The 21,463-nt window shown below is 39.2% G+C and overlaps 2 protein-coding genes across 7 annotated transcripts; both read left to right on the forward strand.

Moving 5' to 3' along the window:
• Positions 1 to 1,917: 1,917 nt before the first annotated feature.
• On the forward strand, positions 1,918 to 8,309 carry LOC128635285 (zona pellucida sperm-binding protein 4). Of its 3 annotated transcripts, XM_053687358.1 has the most exons (8): positions 1,918 to 2,451; positions 2,542 to 2,663; positions 4,173 to 4,267; positions 4,355 to 4,491; positions 4,658 to 4,847; positions 7,165 to 7,303; positions 7,984 to 8,041; positions 8,195 to 8,309. In XM_053687358.1, exons 1-8 carry the CDS (start codon positions 2,283 to 2,285, stop codon positions 8,272 to 8,274), a joined length of 990 nt encoding a protein of 329 aa, XP_053543333.1. In that variant the 5' UTR covers positions 1,918 to 2,282; the 3' UTR covers positions 8,275 to 8,309. The 3 variants fall into 3 exon arrangements, with proteins under 3 accessions (XP_053543333.1, XP_053543334.1, XP_053543335.1); XM_053687359.1 differs by lacking the exon at positions 7,984 to 8,041 and having other exon boundaries at positions 1,919 to 2,451; positions 7,165 to 7,346; positions 8,195 to 8,285; XM_053687360.1 differs by lacking the exon at positions 7,984 to 8,041 and having other exon boundaries at positions 1,919 to 2,451; positions 8,195 to 8,272.
• Positions 8,310 to 8,990: 681 nt separating this feature from the next.
• On the forward strand, positions 8,991 to 21,054 carry dhx40 (DEAH (Asp-Glu-Ala-His) box polypeptide 40). Of its 4 annotated transcripts, XM_017490542.3 has the most exons (16): positions 9,177 to 9,358; positions 9,782 to 9,927; positions 10,094 to 10,213; positions 10,384 to 10,611; positions 10,753 to 10,819; positions 11,248 to 11,379; positions 12,836 to 12,935; positions 14,670 to 14,756; positions 14,888 to 15,070; positions 15,163 to 15,243; positions 17,303 to 17,460; positions 17,548 to 17,662; positions 17,749 to 17,857; positions 19,653 to 19,817; positions 19,900 to 20,128; positions 20,782 to 21,054. In XM_017490542.3, exons 1-16 carry the CDS (start codon positions 9,184 to 9,186, stop codon positions 20,898 to 20,900), a joined length of 2,214 nt encoding a protein of 737 aa, XP_017346031.1. In that variant the 5' UTR covers positions 9,177 to 9,183; the 3' UTR covers positions 20,901 to 21,054. The 4 variants fall into 4 exon arrangements, with proteins under 4 accessions (XP_017346030.1, XP_053543332.1, XP_017346031.1 ...); XM_017490541.3 differs by having other exon boundaries at positions 8,991 to 9,358; positions 17,303 to 17,662; XM_017490543.3 differs by having other exon boundaries at positions 9,279 to 9,414; positions 17,303 to 17,662.
• Positions 21,055 to 21,463: the final 409 nt, after the last annotated feature.

Below are 21,463 nucleotides of genomic sequence, written 5' to 3' on the forward strand. Positions count from 1 at the left end.
ATCTACTTACTACTTCAGTACCAAGATGATGCTGCATGCACACTGGAATTCATTTAAAGGTTAGGTGCTTAGATGTGTACAACCTTCAGCTGATACTGTGTGATTTGAGGTCATTGTGTCGCTTTTCAGGCGGTTCATCAAGATAAATCCTGAGAGAGGCACCAAGGCTGGATGAGGCAAAGTCCTGTCAAAGCGGATGGTGAAGGTCAGTCCGGAAAAAGATGACATCAGTCAACCCTTGTTTGTCCAGTCTACTAAAGAAATGGATGGACTTTGAGTGGGACTTTATATAAGTCAGTGACCCCAGACATTCTCACACCCAGACACACCACACACACACACACACACACATATATATGTATATATATATATATATATGTGTGTATATATATATATATATATATATATATATATATATATATATATATATATATATATGTGTGTGTGTGTGTGTGTGTGTGTGTGTATATATATATATATATATATATATATATATATATATATATATATATATACATACACACACACACCACATGCACGCACACACAGACACACATACACCCACACACACTTACATACACTCCTTTAGTCTCTTAGTCAGTCGTTGTTAGTGTAAAGAGTTCAGTTTTATGGACAGACTGCAAGTCTTGCTAATGCATTTATGTATTTATTATTTATATGGCTGAAATTTGTTTACCAATTACCTTCAGATTTTGTAGTGTGTGTGTGTGTGTGTGTGTGTGTGTGTATATATATATATATATATATATATATATATATATATATATATATATATATATATATATATATATATATATATATAAATGCCTGAAACTGCATTTTTTGCCCTAAATGTGCTTTAGGCTTTTATTTCTTTTTCAAGAAAGCTTTTCAAAAGCTAAATTAAGAGAGAATTTTTTTTAAAGACACTTTGAAGTTATTTGTGTTCAAATTTTAAGTCACTATTTTAAAGGCTACATTTACTGTATACAATGTATTAAAACATTTTATTTTTATTGCAAGGCTGTTAAAATGGGTAATTGATCAAATCACAAGGTTTAGAAAAGAAATGTGAAGTAAAAAAAATAACTGTAGTCCTTTTTGCTAGCAGTTCATTAATCAATAGCTTATACAGTAGCATGTAGTACATTTGTAAATATTTGTAGTTTACAGTAAAATCCTGCAAATATACCTCTTGTGAAAAAGGTCAAGTAAACATTAATTAACTGCTAATCCTTTGTCAGTATTTTACTGTAAATGTGGAAAATAACAGCTTTATGCTGTATTTGCAAAACCAGTATCCAACTGTACATTTCAACAACATTGCTAATTTGACAGTAACTTGCTGGCAACCGTGCTGCCAGTTCTTTACTGTTTTTTAACAGGAAAATTTTTAACAGTGTAGAGGAGGCCGTCTACCAGTGACCTGTTAATGAGGGAGAAGCTGTTCACAGTACAACCATAGCAAAGACACTAAGGCTGAGGTACCTTGCTCCCTCATCTCCACTGCTCTGCTGGAACTCTCCTATTCAATGAGAACACTCTGAACTCATGCTGCTCAAGTTTGGTGAACCTGCGAATTCATATCACGTGAAGACCAATAGAAGATCGACACGTCACGGCATGACCTCTTCAGAACGATGATGTTTAATACCGTTTTATACAACACAGCTTTAAAAGAATATAAAATCAACATCAAAGAGAAATTGCCTAGATTGCTTTGGTATATTTGCTTTGGTATATTTGCTTTTTTATGATTGCTTTGGTACACATGGTATATTTTAACATTGGCATGTGATGTCATATCCGGATGCCGCCCATATTCGCAGCAGTGTTTCACATGCTGAAAGTCTACTTCTTTGTTATTGCCACAGGTACATCGTGGATGTGTGCGTAAGGTTGTATGGGCGGGGCCAAAGGCTGACTGGCTGTATCTACTGCGCATGCTTTGGCTCCAATTTGTACAAAAAAAGGTTTAAAAACGTACAATGAGAGTGAATGACGCCACATTGTACACTCACACATACAGTCACAGGTACACTCGCAGTGACGGACAAACAGAGGAAATGAATTAACCGTCACACCGGAAATGAGCCACGTGTGCTATTGCGCATGCGCGTCTCATTCTCCACTAGGCGCAATTTTCTCATTAGGAATGAATAACACGCAGCTGTGCTCTTCGATTTAAAAAAATAAAATAAAAAATCCTTCTTGCTCTAGAGGATTAAAGACTAACTAACCCAAAATATTGGCCTAATTTTACATTATATTCTTTAAAAAAGATGCTTACATTATTGGGGTTACTAATATCAGTGGTGCTCATCTGTGAAGTCCAGTGTTTTTATAAACAAACTGAAAGCAATGATACCATCATATGTACAGCCCCAAACATGTTCGCGTATATTTCCAAAGACTCCAGTGAGCCAGTGCCAACGTATATTTATGTCCAAGGTAGGTTTTGGTCTGAGATTAGTAGAAATAAAAAAAAAAAATAAAGCAGTGTATTGAATTAAATGCACATTCTATTAAATGACGCTGCAGACGAACATGGTCGGTACCAGAATGCTAGACTGATGGCCGGGCGATGCTCATATGATGTAACCGATACACCAGACTTTATCATCATTGGGGTTTCACACAGCAGCTGTCACGTGCAGAAAACGGTAAGCTGAAGACCTTTTACAGCTTCTTAATCAACACACGCGTATTGTATTCTAGCTTGTTTCTTAGGAAACGGAATGTGCAGTGTGTAGATAGCCAGCTATGCTCCATCCAGAGCACATCCTTCTGTCCCCACATGCTGCAAACAGGCTGGGGTATTCCTGTGGTTCTGTCACTAGTGCTGGAGTATTCCTGTGGCTCTGTCACTAGTGCTGGAGTATTCCTGTGGCTCTGTCACTAGTGCTGGGGTATTCCCGGCTCTGTCACTAGTGCTGGGGTATTCCTGTGGCTCTGTCACTAGTGCTGGGGTATTCCCTTGGCTCTGTCACTAGTGCTGGGGTATTCCCTTGGCTCTGTCACTAGTGCTGGGGTATTCCCGTGGCTCTGTCACTAGTGCTGGGGTATTCCCGTGGCTCTGTCACTAGTGCTGGAGTATTCCTGTGGCTCTGTCACTAGTGCTGGGGTATTCCCGGCTCTGTCACTAGTGCTGGGGTATTCCTGTGGCTCTGTCACTAGTGCTGGGGTATTCCCTTGGCTCTGTCACTAGTGCTGGGGTATTCCCGGCTCTGTCACTAGTGCTGGGGTATTCCTGTGGCTCTGTCACTAGTGCTGGGGTATTCCCGTGGCTCTGTCACTAGTGCTGGGGTATTCCCGTGGCTCTGTCACTAGTGCTGGGGTATTCCCGGCTCTGTCACTAGTGCTGGGGTATTCCTGTGGCTCTGTCACTAGTGCTGGGGTATTCCCTTGGCTCTGTCACTAGTGCTGGGGTATTCCCTTGGCTCTGTCACTAGTGCTGGGGTATTCCCGTGGCTCTGTCACTAGTGCTGGGGTATTCCCGTGGCTCTGTCACTAGTGCTGGAGTATTCCTGTGGCTCTGTCACTAGTGCTGGGGTATTCCCGGCTCTGTCACTAGTGCTGGGGTATTCCTGTGGCTCTGTCACTAGTGCTGGGGTATTCCCTTGGCTCTGTCACTAGTGCTGGGGTATTCCCTTGGCTCTGTCACTAGTGCTGGGGTATTCCCGTGGCTCTGTCACTAGTGCTGGGGTATTCCCGTGGCTCTGTCACTAGTGCTGGGGTATTCCCGTGGCTCTGTCACTAGTGCTGGGGTATTCCCGTGGCTCTGTCACTAGTGCTGGGGTATTCCCGTGGCTCTGTCACTAGTGCTGGGGTATTCCCGTGGCTCTGTCACTAGTGCTGGGGTATTCCCGTGGCTCTGTCACTAGTGCTGGGGTATTCCCGTGGCTCTGTCACTAGTGCTGGGGTATTCCCGTGGCTCTGTCACTAGTGCTGGGGTATTTGATGATCTTTATGAATCTTTAATTTCAAGCTCCAGGTAAATAGGGAAAATGGAATTTCTATTAAATTGTAGATAAGCTTATTAGAAAATGGAACTCTTTCAAAATGAATGTCAGAGGGTAATGAATGAGGCTGGGCTTATTTCCAACCCCCCACCTTATCATTTGTTTTTTGGGTGTTCACTAGTTAACAGAGTGTTTCTTTATGACTTGCAGATCCTTGGTGGAAATATCACATTCTGGGTGAATATTGTGGTAGTAAAGTTTCCCCACTCCAAGCAAGGATCAGTATTTAGAGACACTCTTTTTAAGTACTTCTGCTTACACATTTACGTTTTCTCCAAATTTCTAACTCCTCGCTCTAGACTTAATTACTTACAGACTACTCCCCCCCCCAGGCTGACTGTGTCTTGTACATATGCACTGCTCAATACTAGCAGCAGCACAGCTGTTGAAATTAGAGCGCCGATATTAACAACTGCTTCCGTCCTGAAAAATGAGGGCATGCTCCGTGCTCAGATGAGATTCGCCACAGGTCTGTATTGAGTATTTACTGGTCATCATTCAATGAACAATCACATAAAATCTTTTTCTTGAAATCGTCTCAACATTTATATATTACGTTTAATATGAATTAGCAGCAGTGCTGAGAACAATTTTGGAAACTTTGGACCTATGTTTTCCTAACCAGACTTTGTTAGATTCTTCTTTCAGGAACTTCTATAAGATCCAGGCACCTCCTGTGATGCACGGTCTGGGGGAGCCAGTGTTTGTGGAGGTATTTGTCCTAAAGCATGAGGATAAAGACCTTGAGCTTGTGCTTAATGACTGCTGGGCCACACCCAGTCCTGATCCACATGATGAGCTCAGATGGACTCTGCTTCACAGAGGGTACATTAATCAGCTTCTCTGTTGATTATTTATTCTATTAATTGATATTTTGTTTGTAAGAAAATAGACTTGTTTTGTTTATATCCTTTTATAGCTTATACAGTGCCCTCCACTAATATTGGAACCCTCGGTCAATATGAGCAAAAAATGCTGTGGAAAATTTGGTATTGTTTAACCTTTTGATCTTTTATTTAATAATAAAAAAAATCACAAATACTCTGCTCTCATGGATATTAAACAATTGAAAACAAAACAGGTTTATATATAAAAAATTTTTTTTGTTAAATATAGGTGTGCAACAATTATTGCCATCCCTATGAATTCATATGAGAAAAATATATTAAGTATATTACCACTGATGTTTTTAATTTTTTTAGTACACCTCGGTGACTAGGAACAGGAAATAGTTCAACCATGACTTCCTGTTTCACAGGGGTATAAATATGAGGTAACATGGGCCAAATTCCCTTAGTCATTCATAACTGGAATATATCAACCAATGAACATAGCTGTCATGTGTGGCAAAGGGTTGTTGAGCTTCACAAAATGGGAGGTTGACTATAAGTAAATAGCATAAGCATTGAAAATGCCCATTTCCACCATCAGGGCAATAATTAAAGACGTTCCAGTCAACTGGAAATGTTATGAAACCAAAATAGAGCTTTTTGGTAATAAACACCAGAGGTGGTTTTGATGCACACAGAGAGGGAGCCATATGGAAAAGTACCTCATGCCCACGGTTAAATATGGTGGTGGCTCTTTAATGCTTTGTGGCTGTTTTTCTGCCAGAGGACCTGGACATTTTGTTATGATACATGACATCATGGACTCTATCAAATATCAACAGACATTAAATGAAAACCTGACTGCCTCTGCCAGAAAGCTTAAAATGGGCCATGGTTGGATCTTCCAGCAGGACGATGATCCAAAACATACATCAAAATCAATACAAAAATGGTTTACTGACCACAAAATCAAGGTCCTGCCATGGCCATCCCAGTCACCTGACCTGAAACCCAGAGAAAACTTGTGGGGTGAACTGAAGAGGAGAGTCCACCAGCATGGACCTCGAAATTTGAAGGATTTGGAGAGATTCTGTATGAAGGAACGGTCTCGGATCCCTTGCTATGTATTCTCCAACATCATCAGGCATTATAGGAGAAGACTCCGAGCTGTTATCTTGTCAAAGGAAAGTAGCACAAAGTATTGCCTAAAAGGGTGTCAATAACTGATTTTATTTTTTTATAAATCTGTGTTTTGTTTGCAATTGATTGATATCCATAGGGCAGTGTATTTCTGTGATTTATTTATATTTTTAATCAAAAGATAAACAAAGACAAATTTTCACAGCCTTCTTTGCTCATATTTACCAAGGGTATCAATATTAGTGGAGGGCACTGTAGGTCTGTTATGTAATTTGTAGTAAAAATGGGTATAATAAAGCAATCTCTCACTTTCCCTCTTTCTTTTAAGTTTGTGTAGGCATTAGATCAGGACTCATGCTTGTTTGGCCTGACCTTGTTTTGCGACCTTGTTACTTTTAAGAAGGTCAGGAAGTATCTGTGGCATGTAAAGGCTGACTGTGCATTCCTGGCATAGGAAACAGACAGGATGCTCCAACATCAGCCCACTGCCTGGAAATGTAAAGAAAAATGTGACTTTTTGGGGGGGTATTTAAGAGAAAATATTTAGAACCAGTGATTGACTAAAACCTTAATGGCCACACCAATTAATAATTATTGTTAAATGGCTCCTTGAGTGTTAGGAAGGTGTTGTGGAGGTAGATGGGATGAGAAAGTCTTCGAGACAGATGGAATTCTGGATTCTCAGTAACATGACAACCTGCTTTTTAAAAAAATAAAAATAAATCTTATTAACCTCCTGAGAAAAAAAAAAAAGGCTGACAAGGGAATTACAGTTTATAGCTGCTATAGCATAAGTTATTACAGGAATATCTTGGTTTGTAGATGTTCCACAACATTAAATACAACTCTGTCTAGAGAAACAGGATGATGTGGCATTCTTTAATTTAAAAAAGTGTAATCATTGGCAAATCACTGTGATATTAAAGTACTAAAACTCTTTGGGACATGCAGTTGAGAGATAATAGTAACTCCACTTCATGTCAGGCCACATCACACCACCTTGTTGTTGATTATTTTCTTATAACAACACACCTTGCCACTTATTCAATTTATTCCTTACTTGTTTTCCATTTCAATTGAGTTTTGTAATTCATTTCAATACCTTCATCTCGTATTGATGTACCAAAATTCCAATAGGAATTTCTTGCAATATTTATTTTCCATTTTCTCAGCCGTCCTCGACAAGATGATGACTACAGTGTTGAAGTCCTAGAAGTTCGGCCTGGTGATGGAGTCAAATATCCCAAGCTTCACAAGTGGCTGAAGATTACAATGTTCTCTTTTGTAGAGAGCGAAGACATCTATGACTCCGTAAATTTCTCATGTGCTTCTTGTGAAAGCCCTAGGAGCATTTGTGAGTTTCAGAATTGGAATATGTTCTCAGAGCAGAAACTGACTGGTCACTTAACTAGATATCATGTTAATCATATTAATTCAATTCAATTTTTTTTGTATAGCGCTTTTTACAATAGACATTGTCTCAAAGCAGCTTTACAGAAATATCAACATGTACAGATATTAAAGGTGCGAATTTATCCCAACTGAGCAAGCCACTGAGTGGCGACGGTGGCAAGGAAAAACTCCCTAAGATGTTTTAAGAGGAAGAAACCTTGAGAGGAACCCGACTCAGAAGGGAACCCATCCTCATCTGGGTAACGACAGTTAGTGTGAAAGTTCATTTTGGATTTATATGAAGTCTGTATGGCCTTAGGAGCAGCCGTAGTCCCAGCAGTCTGGAATTAAAGAAGATTTGAGCTCCATCCAGAAGCAGAAAGGATCTGGATCTCTAGTATCTCCATAAATTAATCCATATTAATATTCTGAGAACACATTTTAATAGCTAAAACTCCTGTTTGCCCCAAGGACTATGTCCTTTTTTATTTAGGGTTTTGTTTTTGTTTTTTGTGTGTTTTTTACAGGGATTATTTTTAAATCATTAATTTGAAACTGTTGCATCAAATATGGTTTCTTTCCCCCCCACCCCCCTCAAGGTTTACTTGCATTGTGATGCAGAAGTGTGCAAAGGAGCTCTTTGTCCGAAGACAAGAAGTGAATATACAATCCATCAGTTTTAATATCTGTTTAACAGTTTAATTCCGTGGCACCATTAGCCTAGTGGAATTGTAGTTAATGGTTGTAATTCTGCTTTTATTTTTAGATTGAATTTAAGCTCCTGTTCTCTTGTGGTGTTTTTTTCCACAGAGAGGAGGCAGTCTGGTGTTCAGAGAATTCTCAACAGAAGATTAGTCGTTCGAGGGGGGCCTCTGATTTTCGCCATGTGACTGCATCAGTGCATTAGCTGTTGTGTTCAAGAAACCTGGAAAAATAGTTTGAATATTTTGTGTATATTTGTAGGAGGACCCGTGTAATTAAATGAGAGCTGAAAGTTTTTTTTTTGTTTTTTTTTTATATATAAAAGTTTTGTGCACAAAATGATGTTGAATGTGTATTGTATGTGCTATTTCTCAAAACTTATTGGGTATTATTGGGGTGTTTCATCATGGATCTATTTAGTATCACATTTAATCTGGTAATTGGGGAAAGAAAAGCTGAAGTCACAGTCGTCTCATAATCACACCATTTGTGGCACGGGTGTGCCACACCACCCTGTGTGGCACACCCGGACTTTGACAGTTACACATTTCAAATTGGTGAAGGACAAAAAAAAGGCTTTGCAACTTTCAGTCAGTTTTGTAATTAGAAACATGCAGTGGGCATTTATGAAGTTCTATTCAGTAATGTGAGGAAGTAAAATAGCATTGATATACTATATACTCAAGTTTAAATGAATTCCAGAAATATACAATTATCCCTCACTAACTGTAGCTGACTCAAAATGAGTTACTTTCTCGTCATCAAATAAATATAAACCACTGTACAGTACGTCTTATATTTCCCCATTTGTTTTGCTGTACACCTCCTGGCCACTAGATGGCAGTGGCGCATTTAACCGTGTAGGAACACCAGCGCGATTTTGATGCCGTGGTGTGGCCGCACACGTGATGCAGGAAAGAAAACATCACATCACCTCACTAAAGAAAGCGTTGCCTGTTGTTTTTGTGTAGTTGTTTTGTTAGTTGTAGAATATATTATTCCCAAGCGTTGTGAAACTACCAACAAAGAAGAAACTTTATGTTCGTTCTCAGTTTTAGCAAATGAACACATCATAACTGCCTTATCTTAGCTACAGTATGACGAACCCGGAAGAATCGAGCTGGACAGGAGACGTGGAGTCCAAACTCCTTCCCATTTATCAACACAGACACAAGCTAATAGAAGCTGTAAAGGAAAACCAGTTCCTGGTTGTAACTGGTGAGACCGGAAGCGGGAAAACCACGCAGCTGCCGCAGTACCTGTATAAGGCTGGTGAGCTGTAACACATCTCCAAGTGCACAAAAACTCCTGTACACAAAAACTAAGAGGTTAACATTTTTTTTAAATAATATTTTTTTTATCAACAGTGGCATGAAACACGTCACGTTTTATGAAGAAAAAGAATGAAACTAAGATAAATCATGTCAGATCTTTTCTAAGCATTAATGTAAAATTGAAACGTATACAAACAATGATAGAGTCTTTATTTATCACACATACATATGCATAGTGAAATTCTTTTCTTCGCATACCCCAACCTGTCAGGAAGCTGGGATCATGACTGAATGACCTCCTCGGCTGTACAACAAATGGCTCGTTATATAAGTGCATTATGCAGAATACGAAAGAATGGCTTCTGTACATTAATATGACTATTAAAGCGATATTTGATGAAACAAATATCTATGTGTTTAGGTTTATGCAGAGATGGGAAAATCGGCCTCACGCAGCCGAGGAGAGTGGCGGCCATCACCGTCGCTCAGAGAGTCTCTCAGGAGATGGGGGTCAGTTTAGGGCACCAGGTTGGTTATCAGGTGCGCTTTGACGACTGCACCACAAAGGTAAGAAACAATTGGATTCTAAAGCTTAATCATAAATGTAAGATTTCTTATACTTTTTCAAATGATTATTATTATTATTATTTTACACCTATGAGTTTGTGTGCTTGTATACTTACTTATTTTTCTCTAGTATGATTTGATTGTGATTTATTTGTTATGTTCATAGGACACTTTGGTTAAGTACATGACAGACGGCTGTATGCTGAGGGAAATCCTAACAGACAGAAGTTTAAGGCAATACAGTGTTGTGATCCTCGATGAAGTTCACGAGAGGAGCCTCAACACGGTATAATCATTAATTCATAAAGGGGTCATTAATTTAAAAAAACAACAACAACATGTTTTGTGTTTGTTTGATGTAATTGTTTTCTTCCCATTAAACTTGCCTTCTATTAAACTCCGCTCAGATTATGGCTTACTTTGTGTGTGTAGTCCTCACACCACTTCTTCTCACAGGATATTTTGCTCGGATTGCTGAAAAAGACTCCATCTCGAGGCTGCCATGGCCGCACGCTTCCTTTGAAGGTGGTAGTGATGTCTGCGACTCTGGAAACAGACAAGCTGAGTGTCTTTTTGGGAGATTGTCCTGTATTTGCGATTCCTGGAAGAACCTACCCTGTGAAAGAACTGTTCTGCAATTTGATTGGACCAAAGGAAAAAGAAGGTTCTGCATACGTGAAAGCAGTGAGTTGTGAAATCAATCGGATTTGCCTGTTTTTTTTTGTTGTTGTTGTTTTTTTTGCGCATGAAAGCTTTAAATCCAAGATTTCTGATGAGACAAGTGAAGTGTGTAATGGTCCTAACTCAAATCTCTTATGTCTTAAGGTGGTGAAGATGGCTTTAGATGTTCATACAAATGAAGCAGCTGGCGATATCCTCGTCTTTCTGACAGGTAAGCATGGATATTACTCATTTCATATTTTAGCTGTAGATCAATTTGACTGTGATTTGTGCTGAATTCTTCCAGTGTCCTCGTTCAATATTGTGTTAGTTTTTAATATGGGAAGTGTCTTTTTAATTCGTATGATTATATAAAAAAAAGTTGGGGGCAGTGGTGGCTTAGCAGTTTAGGCTCTGGTTTACTGATCAGAAGGTCGGGGGTTCAATCTCCAGCACTGCTAAGCTGCCACTGTTGGGCCCTTGAGCAAGGCCCTTAACCCTCTCTGCTCCAGGGCCGCTGTATCATGGCTGACCCTGCACTCTGACCCCAGCTTCCTATCATGCTGGGGTATGTGAAGAAAAGAATTTCACTATGCTCTAATGTATATGTGACCAATAAAGGCTCATTATCATTATCATATTACCCTGTTGTTCTTTCAGGTCAGTCTGAGATCGAGAAAGCCTGTGACATGCTCTTTGAAAAGGCCGAGTCCATAGATTACCGTTATGATGTGAATGATAGAACAGTCGAAGGCCTTCTTATTCTGCCTTTGTATGGATCCATGCCAACAGGTATCTTCAGTCGGTTTGGTTCTGTTTATCTCTAATGTGGTTGTTCAAAATGTAACATTTTTATACGCACACAAGGGGTGCACTAATGTGAGACTGAGCAGTACTGGCCAGCACTAGTTTGAAACTTTTACAGACTATTTTCCAGTCTATTCCACTGACATGTTTCACGCTTTGAATGCACAGGATGTTGGCTGACATCATTTAACATAGGACACAATTTGCCTTAAAGTGTGCCACCATCACCAGTAGCGTTTCATGTAACAGAAACGTGGCTCTCTTGCGTGGCGGTGTAAACTTTTGAACAGGTTAATCTGTGTAAATTGTTTTTTTTAAAGATCTTTTTTTTTTCATTTAGTACTGCACTTCAGAAGCTACATAAGATATTTACATGTTTCCCAGAAGACAAAATAATAACAATTTACACTGATCTTCCTGTTCAAAAGTTTACACCCCCCTGGCTCTTAATCTATTGTGTTGCCTTCTTGAGCAGCAGGGAATGTTTGCAGCTTTTGTAATAGCCGTGTACGAGTCGCTCAGTTGTCAGTGTGAAAAGACGGATATTAAAATCAAATAGCTGCTTCTGGAAATACATCAAATATGCAGAATATGCTGGAAAAGCAAAGAATGTGCGGGACCTGGAGATTTTTCTGAAGAACAGTGGGCAGTTTAACTGCTCAGGACAAACAAGAGACTCATGAACAACTCTCACAAAATATAAAAACAGTCGTTGATCATCCAGGTAACGACACACAGTGTTAAGAATCAAGCGTATGTAAACTTTTGAACTGGTTCATTTGTGTAAATTCAGTTATTATTGTTATTTTTTCAATGATTAACATTTTGCAGATTCTGCAAGGGGTATGTAAATTTATGAGCACAACTGTATGTGAGCGACACTTTTCACATATTACCCTGCATACCTTGTGTACATCTGTAAGATTATAAGTCACATCCATTAGAGGGAAGGTCAGAGTTGAAACGTGCTTGATCAGTAGACTTCCATTTCAACCTGTGAAGCATCATGTCAGCTATTCTGGGACGTAAATATGGACTCCGTGCAGCCAGACAAGCTTTGTTAGCATTTCTTTAAAACTTGTTGTGCCTGTTTTTATGAGCTGTGTCTCAAATCAAAAACTATACCAATGTGAAAACATACAAAGCCAGAAGATCAAGAAGATCTAGTACGTAAAACAGATTTTTCAAGTTGTAGGTTTGTAGGCTACATGAGAGGTTTTTTTCTTTTATTTAAACACTAAGCATATTTCCTCCACAATTTATGCTTGTAATGCACCTTGCACAAGTATCTAGCTATTTATTTTGAGCACACACAATAAATTGGCATGCCAAATGAGTGCAGGATATGCACAGCAGCCATGTTGTCAAGACAAGTGTAATCTTGGCCACAGTCATTGAAAGTATTTTTTTTTCATGTGCTTGGTTGTTCTTGTGACTGCAGATCAACAAAAGCAGATATTTCAGCCTGCTCCTGCAGGTGTGAGGAAGTGTGTAGTGGCAACCAACATTGCAGCAACATCGCTCACAATCAACGGAGTCAGGTGAATCACTCTGTCACAGGGTGAGACGGAGATTTCCACAAAGCCATTACAGCATTGCAGTATATGCACACGGATACAGCGGATTAAAAAGTCTACACACCCGTGTTAAAATAGCAGCTTTTTGTGAAGTAGAAGAATGACACCAAGATAAAGCATGCCAGAGCTTTTCCCACTAATAACCTAGTTGCATAAGTGTGCACACCCCTAAACTAATACTGTGCTGAAAGTTGAAGCATCTTTTGATTTTATTACACCATTCAGTCTTTTTGGTAAGAGTCTATCAGAGTGGCACATCTTTACTTGACAATATTTTCCCACTCGTTCTTGCTAAAATATTCTAGAGCCATCAGATTGTAAGGGAATCTCTTGTGCACATCCCGCTTCAGGTCACCTCACAGATTTTTATTAGATTCCGGCCTGGGCTCTGGCTAGATCATTCAAAAACATTGATGATCTTTTAGTGAAGTCATTCCTTTGTTGATTTGGATGGATGATTTTGGATGTTGTCGTGCTGAAAGGTGAAATTCCTTTTCATTGTCAGGTTACTAACAGACACCTAAAGGGTTTGCATTAAAATTGACTGGTATTTTGTAGCTATTCATGATTCCCTCCACCTTGATAAAAGCCCCAGTTCTTGCTGAAGTAAAACAGCCCTAAAGCATGATGCTGCCACCACCATGCTTCACCATGGGGATGGTGTTCTGTGGGTGTTAGCAATTTTTGGTGCCAAACATACCTTTTTGAATTATGGCATTATTATACCTTTTGGAGTTGGTCTCATCAGATCATAACACATTTTGCCTCATGGTTTGGGGTGATATAGTTGGGGTTTTGATGGTGTTTTTTTGTGAGGAAGGGCTTCCAATTAGCCACCCTACTCCATAGCACAGACGTGAAGAATACAAGAGATTGTTGTCACATGCACAGAGTAATCAGTACTTCTCAGATATTCCTGCAGCACATTTAACGTTGTTGTAGGTCTCTTGGCAGCCTCCCTAGTAAGATTTTGTCTCGTCCTTTTATAAATTTTGGAGGGACATCCTGTTCTTGGTGATGTCACTGTGGTGCTCCATTTTCTCTGTTTGGTGATGATGGCCTTCACGATGTTCCATGGTACATCTAGTGTTTTTGAAAAAAAAATTTATACACCTCTACTGATCAATATCTTTTGACAAGTGAGATACCGTACATGCTTAATAAGCTCTTTGAGGACCATGAGTTAAGCAGTCAGATGAAACCAAGAAGAGGTCAAGAAAATTCTACAGAAACAGCTGGTTTTTATTTGGGGTTAATCAGAATAATTTCATTGATGACAGCTGTATGATAATTACTTTTGTATGAGATTGAATGCGATTGGTTCGTTCTGAACACAGCCACATCCCCTGTTATAAAAGGGTGTGCACACTTATGCAACCAGGTTATTGTAACTTTTTGGTTTTTTCACCCTGTATATTTTTCTGTAAAATATTTCTGCTTGTTTTTCACTTATTTTTTTTTATACATTGTAATTTCACATTGAGGGTGGAAAAAGTTCTGAGGTGATTTTTTATCTTCATTTTTTTTCCATAACAAAAAGCCTGCCATTCTAACAGGGGTGTGTAGACTTTTTATATCCACTGTATGGAAAGATGGGGGAAAAGAAATTGGGAAAGATCTTAGGAAGTAATTGTGTGAATCCTGTCCAACAAGCCATATGAACTTTTGATTTTGTTTTTTAAATTTTTTTTATTTAAGGTATATTGTTGATAGTGGATTCGTGAAACAGTTGAATCACAACTCACGAGTTGGCCTGGACATCCTCGATGTGGTGCCAATATCAAAGTGAGTAATGCACGAACATGAGTACAGTATATAATGTTCAAGCCTTAAATAGGTGCTTTGAGTTCTGCTGCCGTGTTTTGTGTATCAGAATTTCTGTTGTGTCTAAACGTTCTGGTGATGTTACTGTGCAGAAGTGAGGCTCAGCAACGAGCAGGCAGAGCTGGAAGAACTTCACCAGGGAAGTGCTTCAGAATCTACAATAAGGAATTTTGGGAGAAATGCATGCCTGAATATACCGTGCCAGAGATACAGAGAACTAGCCTCACTTCTGTTATCCTCACCCTCAAATGTCTTGGAGTCCACGATGTTATCAGGTATTACTTGCTTTGGGCTTTTAGTTTTTAATGAAGCTTGTAATTGTCTGTAGAGACCTTTTAACAGAGTTTCTCTGTCACTATGTGTGTAGGTTTCCTTACTTAGACCATCCAGAAGAGAGATTTATCTTGGATGCATTGAAGAAGCTGTACCAGTTTGATGCAATTGACAGGTTGGTTTTGTTCTTTAGCTTTTTAAGGATGCTCTGTAGGTGGTATGCTTGAAGGAACATGTTACACCTAGGCCATTTTGTGTAGGCTATTAGTTATTGTTAAGCGCTCAACATTATAGTAATCTCATAATTACGTGTATGAAATATGCAATAAATATATAATGTCCCTGCTCTGGATTACTGAAATTGTCTAACAGGAAAAAAGATGTTTTGTAAATATTAAGGGTGCTTTTACACTTGGTGGTTTTTTTTTCTTTTCTGAACTGCTTATGGCTGGAAGAGGCTGCATGGTGGCCTTCCATTCCGACTTTCTGGAATAGCGGTTGACAGATCAGCATTGCAGGATGGAGCCTTGTCATATGACCAGTTATTTTTAATTTCCACCGTAAATTTTCAATCGGATTGAGATCTGGACCGTTTGCCGGTCATGTCGTTCAGTCGATATGCCTTTCATGAAGAAAAGCTTTAACAGTCTTTGCTCTGTGGCAAGATGTATCGCCATCCTGAAACATCACTTCATCACCACCAAACCTGTTTTCTATTGATGGAACGAACAAATGTCCAAAATTTTCCATGTACACCTGTGCATTGACTGTTGAGGTAATGACAGCCACCCCTTAGGATCCTTTTTACCTGACATACAGCTCCATATCATAAATGAGTGGGGAAATTTGATTGTTTTCTTCAGGCAGTCATTTTTATATGTTTCATTAGAACAGCACCAGACAAAATCTCCTTGGCCAATGCAGATTCATGATTCATCACTGAATATCACTTTCATCCAATCATCCACACTCCCTGATTGTTTCTCTTTAGCCCACGCTAACCTTGTTTTTTTCCATTTAGGTGTTACAGTTCTGTCAATCAGAGAATGCAAAATTCCACCTTCCGACCTTAAGCCCTTAATGTAATCCTTACCATGACAAACTTTGAAAGACTTGTTTTATAAGATGGACCCAGGAAAACTTTTACAATCTTTCTCACAAGTACAATTAAAGAATCTTTTATAGAGTTGGACAGAATTTTTGAGATTTTTTTTTTTTTTTTTTTTATAAGCTGAATTTTTTTTTATGAATGTTTGACTAATCTCTGTATTTGCCATGGAATAGCTACTGATGCTGGTATGGCAATAACCTTAAATACAAACAAACCATCAGACATTTTTCTATTTTTAAGGCATATTGCCTTGAGTTTTCTATCCTGACACTTTGACGTCTTCCTTGGTCTACCTGTATGTTTCCCTTTTATAACCTTCCCATTTTGTTTATACTTGCACCAAATTTGAAAACTAACATCTTTTGCCACACTCCATGTTGGATTTCCTTCTTGAAGGAATTTTATTATCTGTTCCATTGTTTCAATTGACAACTCTCTTGTTGGGGCCATGTTTCCTCTCGATTATCCTTTCAAGTACAACAGCATGTTAAGGTCTCTAACACTCTCTTTTAACTGCAGACCAATTTGCATTTTTATACGTGGGCCAGTATTTGTTTTAGAAATGCAAATCACGAGGTGATTCTGTAATTTATCCTTCAACATTGAGTTAGTCCATCATTTATTTCCTCGACTTGATCTGGAAAAAAAAAAACGCCATTAATTAAAATCATTTCACGAATTTTATTTGTTTGAGGTATGTTTCAAGAAGCCAGAACGTTCAACTATTAAACAAAAATTGTTTTTCGTAATAATCTGTTATTTGTTTATTGGCTACAAAGTAAAAAAGCTGGGTGAGCATCCTCCAAGTATGGTGATTCCATCATTTTTGTATATATAGTAAAGTCACACAAGGCCGTTTCTTTATTTTCACTCCAGAGCAGTGAAGGCAAACAATCTCCTAATCACCAGAATTGAATGATCTTTATTTAATTATTATTCCTGATGATGATAAATCTAATCTAGATAGCAAGCTAGGCTTGTTAGTTATCTGATGGTTGCCAGGACTGGTTACTGCGTGTATGTTGCATGAGCCAGAAGGTGCTCCAGATTATGGAAGAAGAAAAAAAGCATGCCTTGTATGAAAGCAGCCTAATTGTTTGTCACTCTGTTATGATTTATAAAGGAAGGGTAATGTGACCACTCTGGGAAGGCTGATGGTAGAGTTTCCTCTTCCTCCTGGGCTTACCCGTGCACTGTTAAAATCTGCTGCTCTTGGCTGTGAGGAGGTCATGCTTCCTGTGGCAGCCATGCTGTCAGTGGAAAACATCTTCATCCGACCAGGTTGCCATTTCAGCAACAGAACTGTTATTACAGTGATTACAACCATTCTTATTACAGTACATACATTTTTATATTTTGTCCACAAAGGTCTTCCAGAAAAACAGAAGGAAGCTGAGATAATGCACAGAGAGTTAGCAGCTCGTGCGGGTGGCTCTAATGATTTCCTCATGCTGCTCTGCATCTTTGAGAAATGCAGAGCAAGGTAGGTCATTCTTCTCTAATGCAGTTTTCAATTGCAGCTGACAAAGCGTATTAAATTATTGATCTCCCCCCTTCGTCTGGTTGCAGTGAAAATCCGTCTGCCTGGAGTAAAGATCACTGGATCCACTGGCGGGCACTCAAGTCAGCCTTTAGTGTTGAAACTCAACTCAAGGAGATCCTTTTCCGTCTGAAACAGGTATTCTGTTAATACAGTACTGGGCACTTTTTATTATTTCTGTCTAACCAACTTTCACATAATACTCCACATAAAGATATTTTAAGACGTGTGTAATTGTTAATATGGTGATGTTTTCTATCAGGAGATGTTTGTTTAATGTTTGTGGAAGGAGTCTCTAGTGTCAGGACTTTGCCACAATCAGAGTTAATGCTGTAACTTTGTTTTCTGACGTGGGAAAATCTTCAGGGCAGGAGGCTTTTGCGTTTCGCAGTTTTTCTCTTTAATATGACAAGCTATATTTTTGTCTTATTAAAATGCACCTATTATGGTTTTCAAATACTACCTTTCATGTAGTGTGTTATAGATCTGTGTGCAAATTTAAAAAAAATCAAAGCGCACGTCAAACAGGGTTGTTGACTCCTAAAAGAAGGAAGCAATTCTGAACAGCTGAAACGAGTCATTAGTGATTCCAGATTTACTTCCTGTACTAACCTATGTAGGTTTGTAACAAAAAGCCCCGCCTCTGGTATTCATGGGCTGCTCGCTGACAACGGTAGACCAATCACAACAGACTGGGACGTCTGACCAATCAGAGCAGAGTATGTGAAAGGAGGACTTTAGAATGAATCCTTTAGAACGGATCATTTAACCAGTCAGTTGTGACACTGGGGGAAAAAGGTAATGCTGCAACTTAAATTCTGAGCACATTTATATGTTTTTTGACCTCGGATGCATGTAAATCTATTGTATGAGGCCTTTAAAACACAATTAGATACGTTCAAAACCATAACGGGTGTGCTTTAAATGCAAAGCAGAGAAAAGGGTTAGAGTGGCTGGTGAAGGAACTGCTTATAGCTGCCATAATGTAGTGAACAACAGGAGCTAACTTGTTTCATGGACATTCCACAACATTCAATATAAACAATGTATTATAAAAAGAATAAAACACTTGAGGACATTATGTTATCGTAAAATAATCACCTTTTGGGTGGGAAGAGTAAAACCGCTATGTGTTACAGGAGAAGATAACTGAAAATACGCTCTCCTGACTCAAACCTTCATTAAGGTTTTTAAGCTTTCCTATATATTTAGCACTGGTTCTGTGTCCTCCATGCTCTGTTGATTTCTGTTGATTTCTGTTGATTTCTGTGATTTCTGTGTGTGTGCTTCACTTTGTTTAATTCTGTCCAATGTATTGTATATACTTTATAGACAAGAAAAAACAAGAGTTTCATAAGTACATTTTTAGCCCCCTCCCTTCCCACACATCCCTCAGCAAATGCTTATTGCTCAGTCCCTCCAAGATTTCGCAATTTTGCGTTCGCAGGAATTGACGCAAAATCAAGCAGACTCCGCAAAATTCGGAGGGGCTTGCAATTTTTCTAAATTACCACAGATTTTCTGTAGATCTGGGCCAGGATGCATCATGTGACATCATCACAACGCGCATTCAGCCAAAGCCCTTTTCGATTCACGTAGAGCTCAACATAGAGTATAGCTAAAAGGTCTCGTTTACCAACAAACATCACAGAGAAAGAGCATGCAAACCATTTCGTGCTATTGCAATTTCGCCAGCTCAAGTAGTTTTCCAAAAATAACTCTTGGTTGCATCGCAAATTTTGAATAAAGCCGCAGCAAAATCAAGCATTTTTGGCTGCACAATCACAAAAATACTCTGTGAAATCCTGTATGGACTGATTAATCAACACATCAATTTCACTCCCATTCAGACTCCTCAGCAATTGTAAGATTGCAGAAACCGTGATGAGTTCATATTTTCTCACAACACTTATTGTGTTGCTCTTGTTTTTAGCGAAAGGATTTTCCACAGGAGACATTTAAAGGCAGCAAAAGTGAACTTCTGAGGCAGTGCCTGTGCCAGGGTTATTTTACTAACGTGGCAAGGAGATCTTTCGGAAAGGCGTTCTGTACTATGGATGGACACGGCTCTACAGTTCACATTCATCCATCCTCATCAGTAAGGAATTTCACTAAACTGGCTTCTTAAGCTCTAGTTATTCTGATTGATTAAGAAATGATTGCGTTTATGTCTTTTTCAGCTTTTCGGGCAGGAGGCACAGCTAGACTGGATCATTTTCCATGACGTCTTGGTCACATCGCGGGTTTATGTGAGAACTGTATGCCCAATCCGATATGACTGGGTGGAGGGCCTGCTGCCAAAGCTGCATGAGATCGATGTTTATGATCTGAGCAATGTCGCTAGAGAGGAAGTAACTGATGAGGAAATGGCACGGTGGGAAAAGAAACGGGTAGCACAAAAACAAATGGGTATGTTATACAGAAGGATACACAGCAAAAGTTTATGAACACCTGACCACCACACCCATATGCGCTATAATAACCTCCACTTTTCTGGGAAGGCTTTCCACTAGATTTTTGAGAGTGGCTGTGGGGATTTGTGCCCTTTCAGCTACAAGAGCATTAGTGAGGTGAGGCACTGATTTTGGGTGAGGAGAAGTGGTGTGCAGTCAGCGTTCCAGTTGATCCCAAAGGTGTTCAGTGAGGTTGAGGTCAGGGCTCTGTGCATGACCCTCGAATTCTTCCACTCCAACCTTAGCAAAGTATGTCTTCATGGAGCTTTGTGCACAGGGGAATTCTCATGCCGGAACAGGTTGGGCCTCTTAGTTCCAGTGAAGGGAAATTGTACTGCTACAGCACACATAGATCTTAAACAAAATCTTAAACAATTGTGTGCTTCCAACTTTTGGTGGCAGCAGTTTGGTGAAGAACCACATATGGGTGTGATGGTCAGGTGTCCACAAACTTTTGGGAAATAGTGTACACTAAATCTTACATAGTTCCCTATATAAGTGCAAGACAAGTAGTGTACATTTATGTCCTGTTAGTACATGAACCATGTCTGTTGCATCCATGATTATATATCTGTTTTTTGTGATGATGTATTTGATTTCATTTAACAGAGACCAATGAAGATGCATCAAAAAAGCTTGAGAAGAGAAACGATGAAAGCTCAATCACAGAGGCTCGTGCTCGATATTTACAACGAAAACAGAATCGATTCCAGACAAAACATTCCTGAAAAGAGAATGCTCGTGTTCATAAGGCGGAAAATTTTATTCACATTTCTTTGTAGTATTTTTTGATGTTCTTGTGTCCACACCCAAAAGATCACTGTGATTATTCAAAATGTGTAATAAATTATTTTATTTTTAATAAACGTGCATGATTGTAAACAGTGCTTGTGTACGTTATTTCATTTCATTAATAATAAAATGACTTGGTCCTGGGTTCGATCCTGAGCTCAGGTTACTCTCTGTCTGGAGTTTCACATGTTCTCCTAGGGTTCATGTGGGTTTCCACCCAACTCCAAGAAACATACAGGCAGGTGGACTGGCTGCACCAAATTGCCCCTAGATGTAAATGAGTGTGTGTGTGTTGCCCTGCTCTGCCTTGCCCTGCCCTGCCCTGCCTTGCCCTGCAACTGACTGATATCCCATCTGGGGGTGAATTCTCCTGCCTTGTGCTCAGAGTTCCCAAGATTGGGTCTGGACCTACTGCGACCCTAACCAGGGAAATGTGCATACTGAAGATGAATGAACGAATAACTATTAATTAATATTTATTCAAATAACTATTAATGAA

Source organism: Ictalurus punctatus, chromosome 17 (genome assembly GCF_001660625.3).
Source record: "Ictalurus punctatus breed USDA103 chromosome 17, Coco_2.0, whole genome shotgun sequence".
NCBI lineage: Eukaryota > Metazoa > Chordata > Actinopteri > Siluriformes > Ictaluridae > Ictalurus > Ictalurus punctatus.

What these genes read in the sequence shown, in the direction of transcription:
- LOC128635285 (XM_053687358.1), top strand. Translation starts at nt 2,283, where the DNA reads ATGCTTACATTATTGGGGTTACTAATATCAGTGGTGCTCATCTGTGAA. An exon ending in TTTAGAGACACTCTTTTTAA is followed by an intron (nt 4,268 to 4,354) that starts GTACTTCTGCTT and finishes TCCCCCCCCCAG; the next exon opens with GCTGACTGTGTCTTGTACAT. An exon ending in TGGACTCTGCTTCACAGAGG is followed by an intron (nt 4,848 to 7,164) that starts GTACATTAATCA and finishes CCATTTTCTCAG; the next exon opens with CCGTCCTCGACAAGATGATG.
- dhx40 (XM_017490541.3), top strand. Translation starts at nt 9,184, where the DNA reads ATGACGAACCCGGAAGAATCGAGCTGGACAGGAGACGTGGAGTCCAAA. An exon ending in TTGACGACTGCACCACAAAG is followed by an intron (nt 9,928 to 10,093) that starts GTAAGAAACAAT and finishes TTATGTTCATAG; the next exon opens with GACACTTTGGTTAAGTACAT. An exon ending in TCCTTTTCCGTCTGAAACAG is followed by an intron (nt 17,858 to 19,652) that starts GTATTCTGTTAA and finishes TCTTGTTTTTAG; the next exon opens with CGAAAGGATTTTCCACAGGA.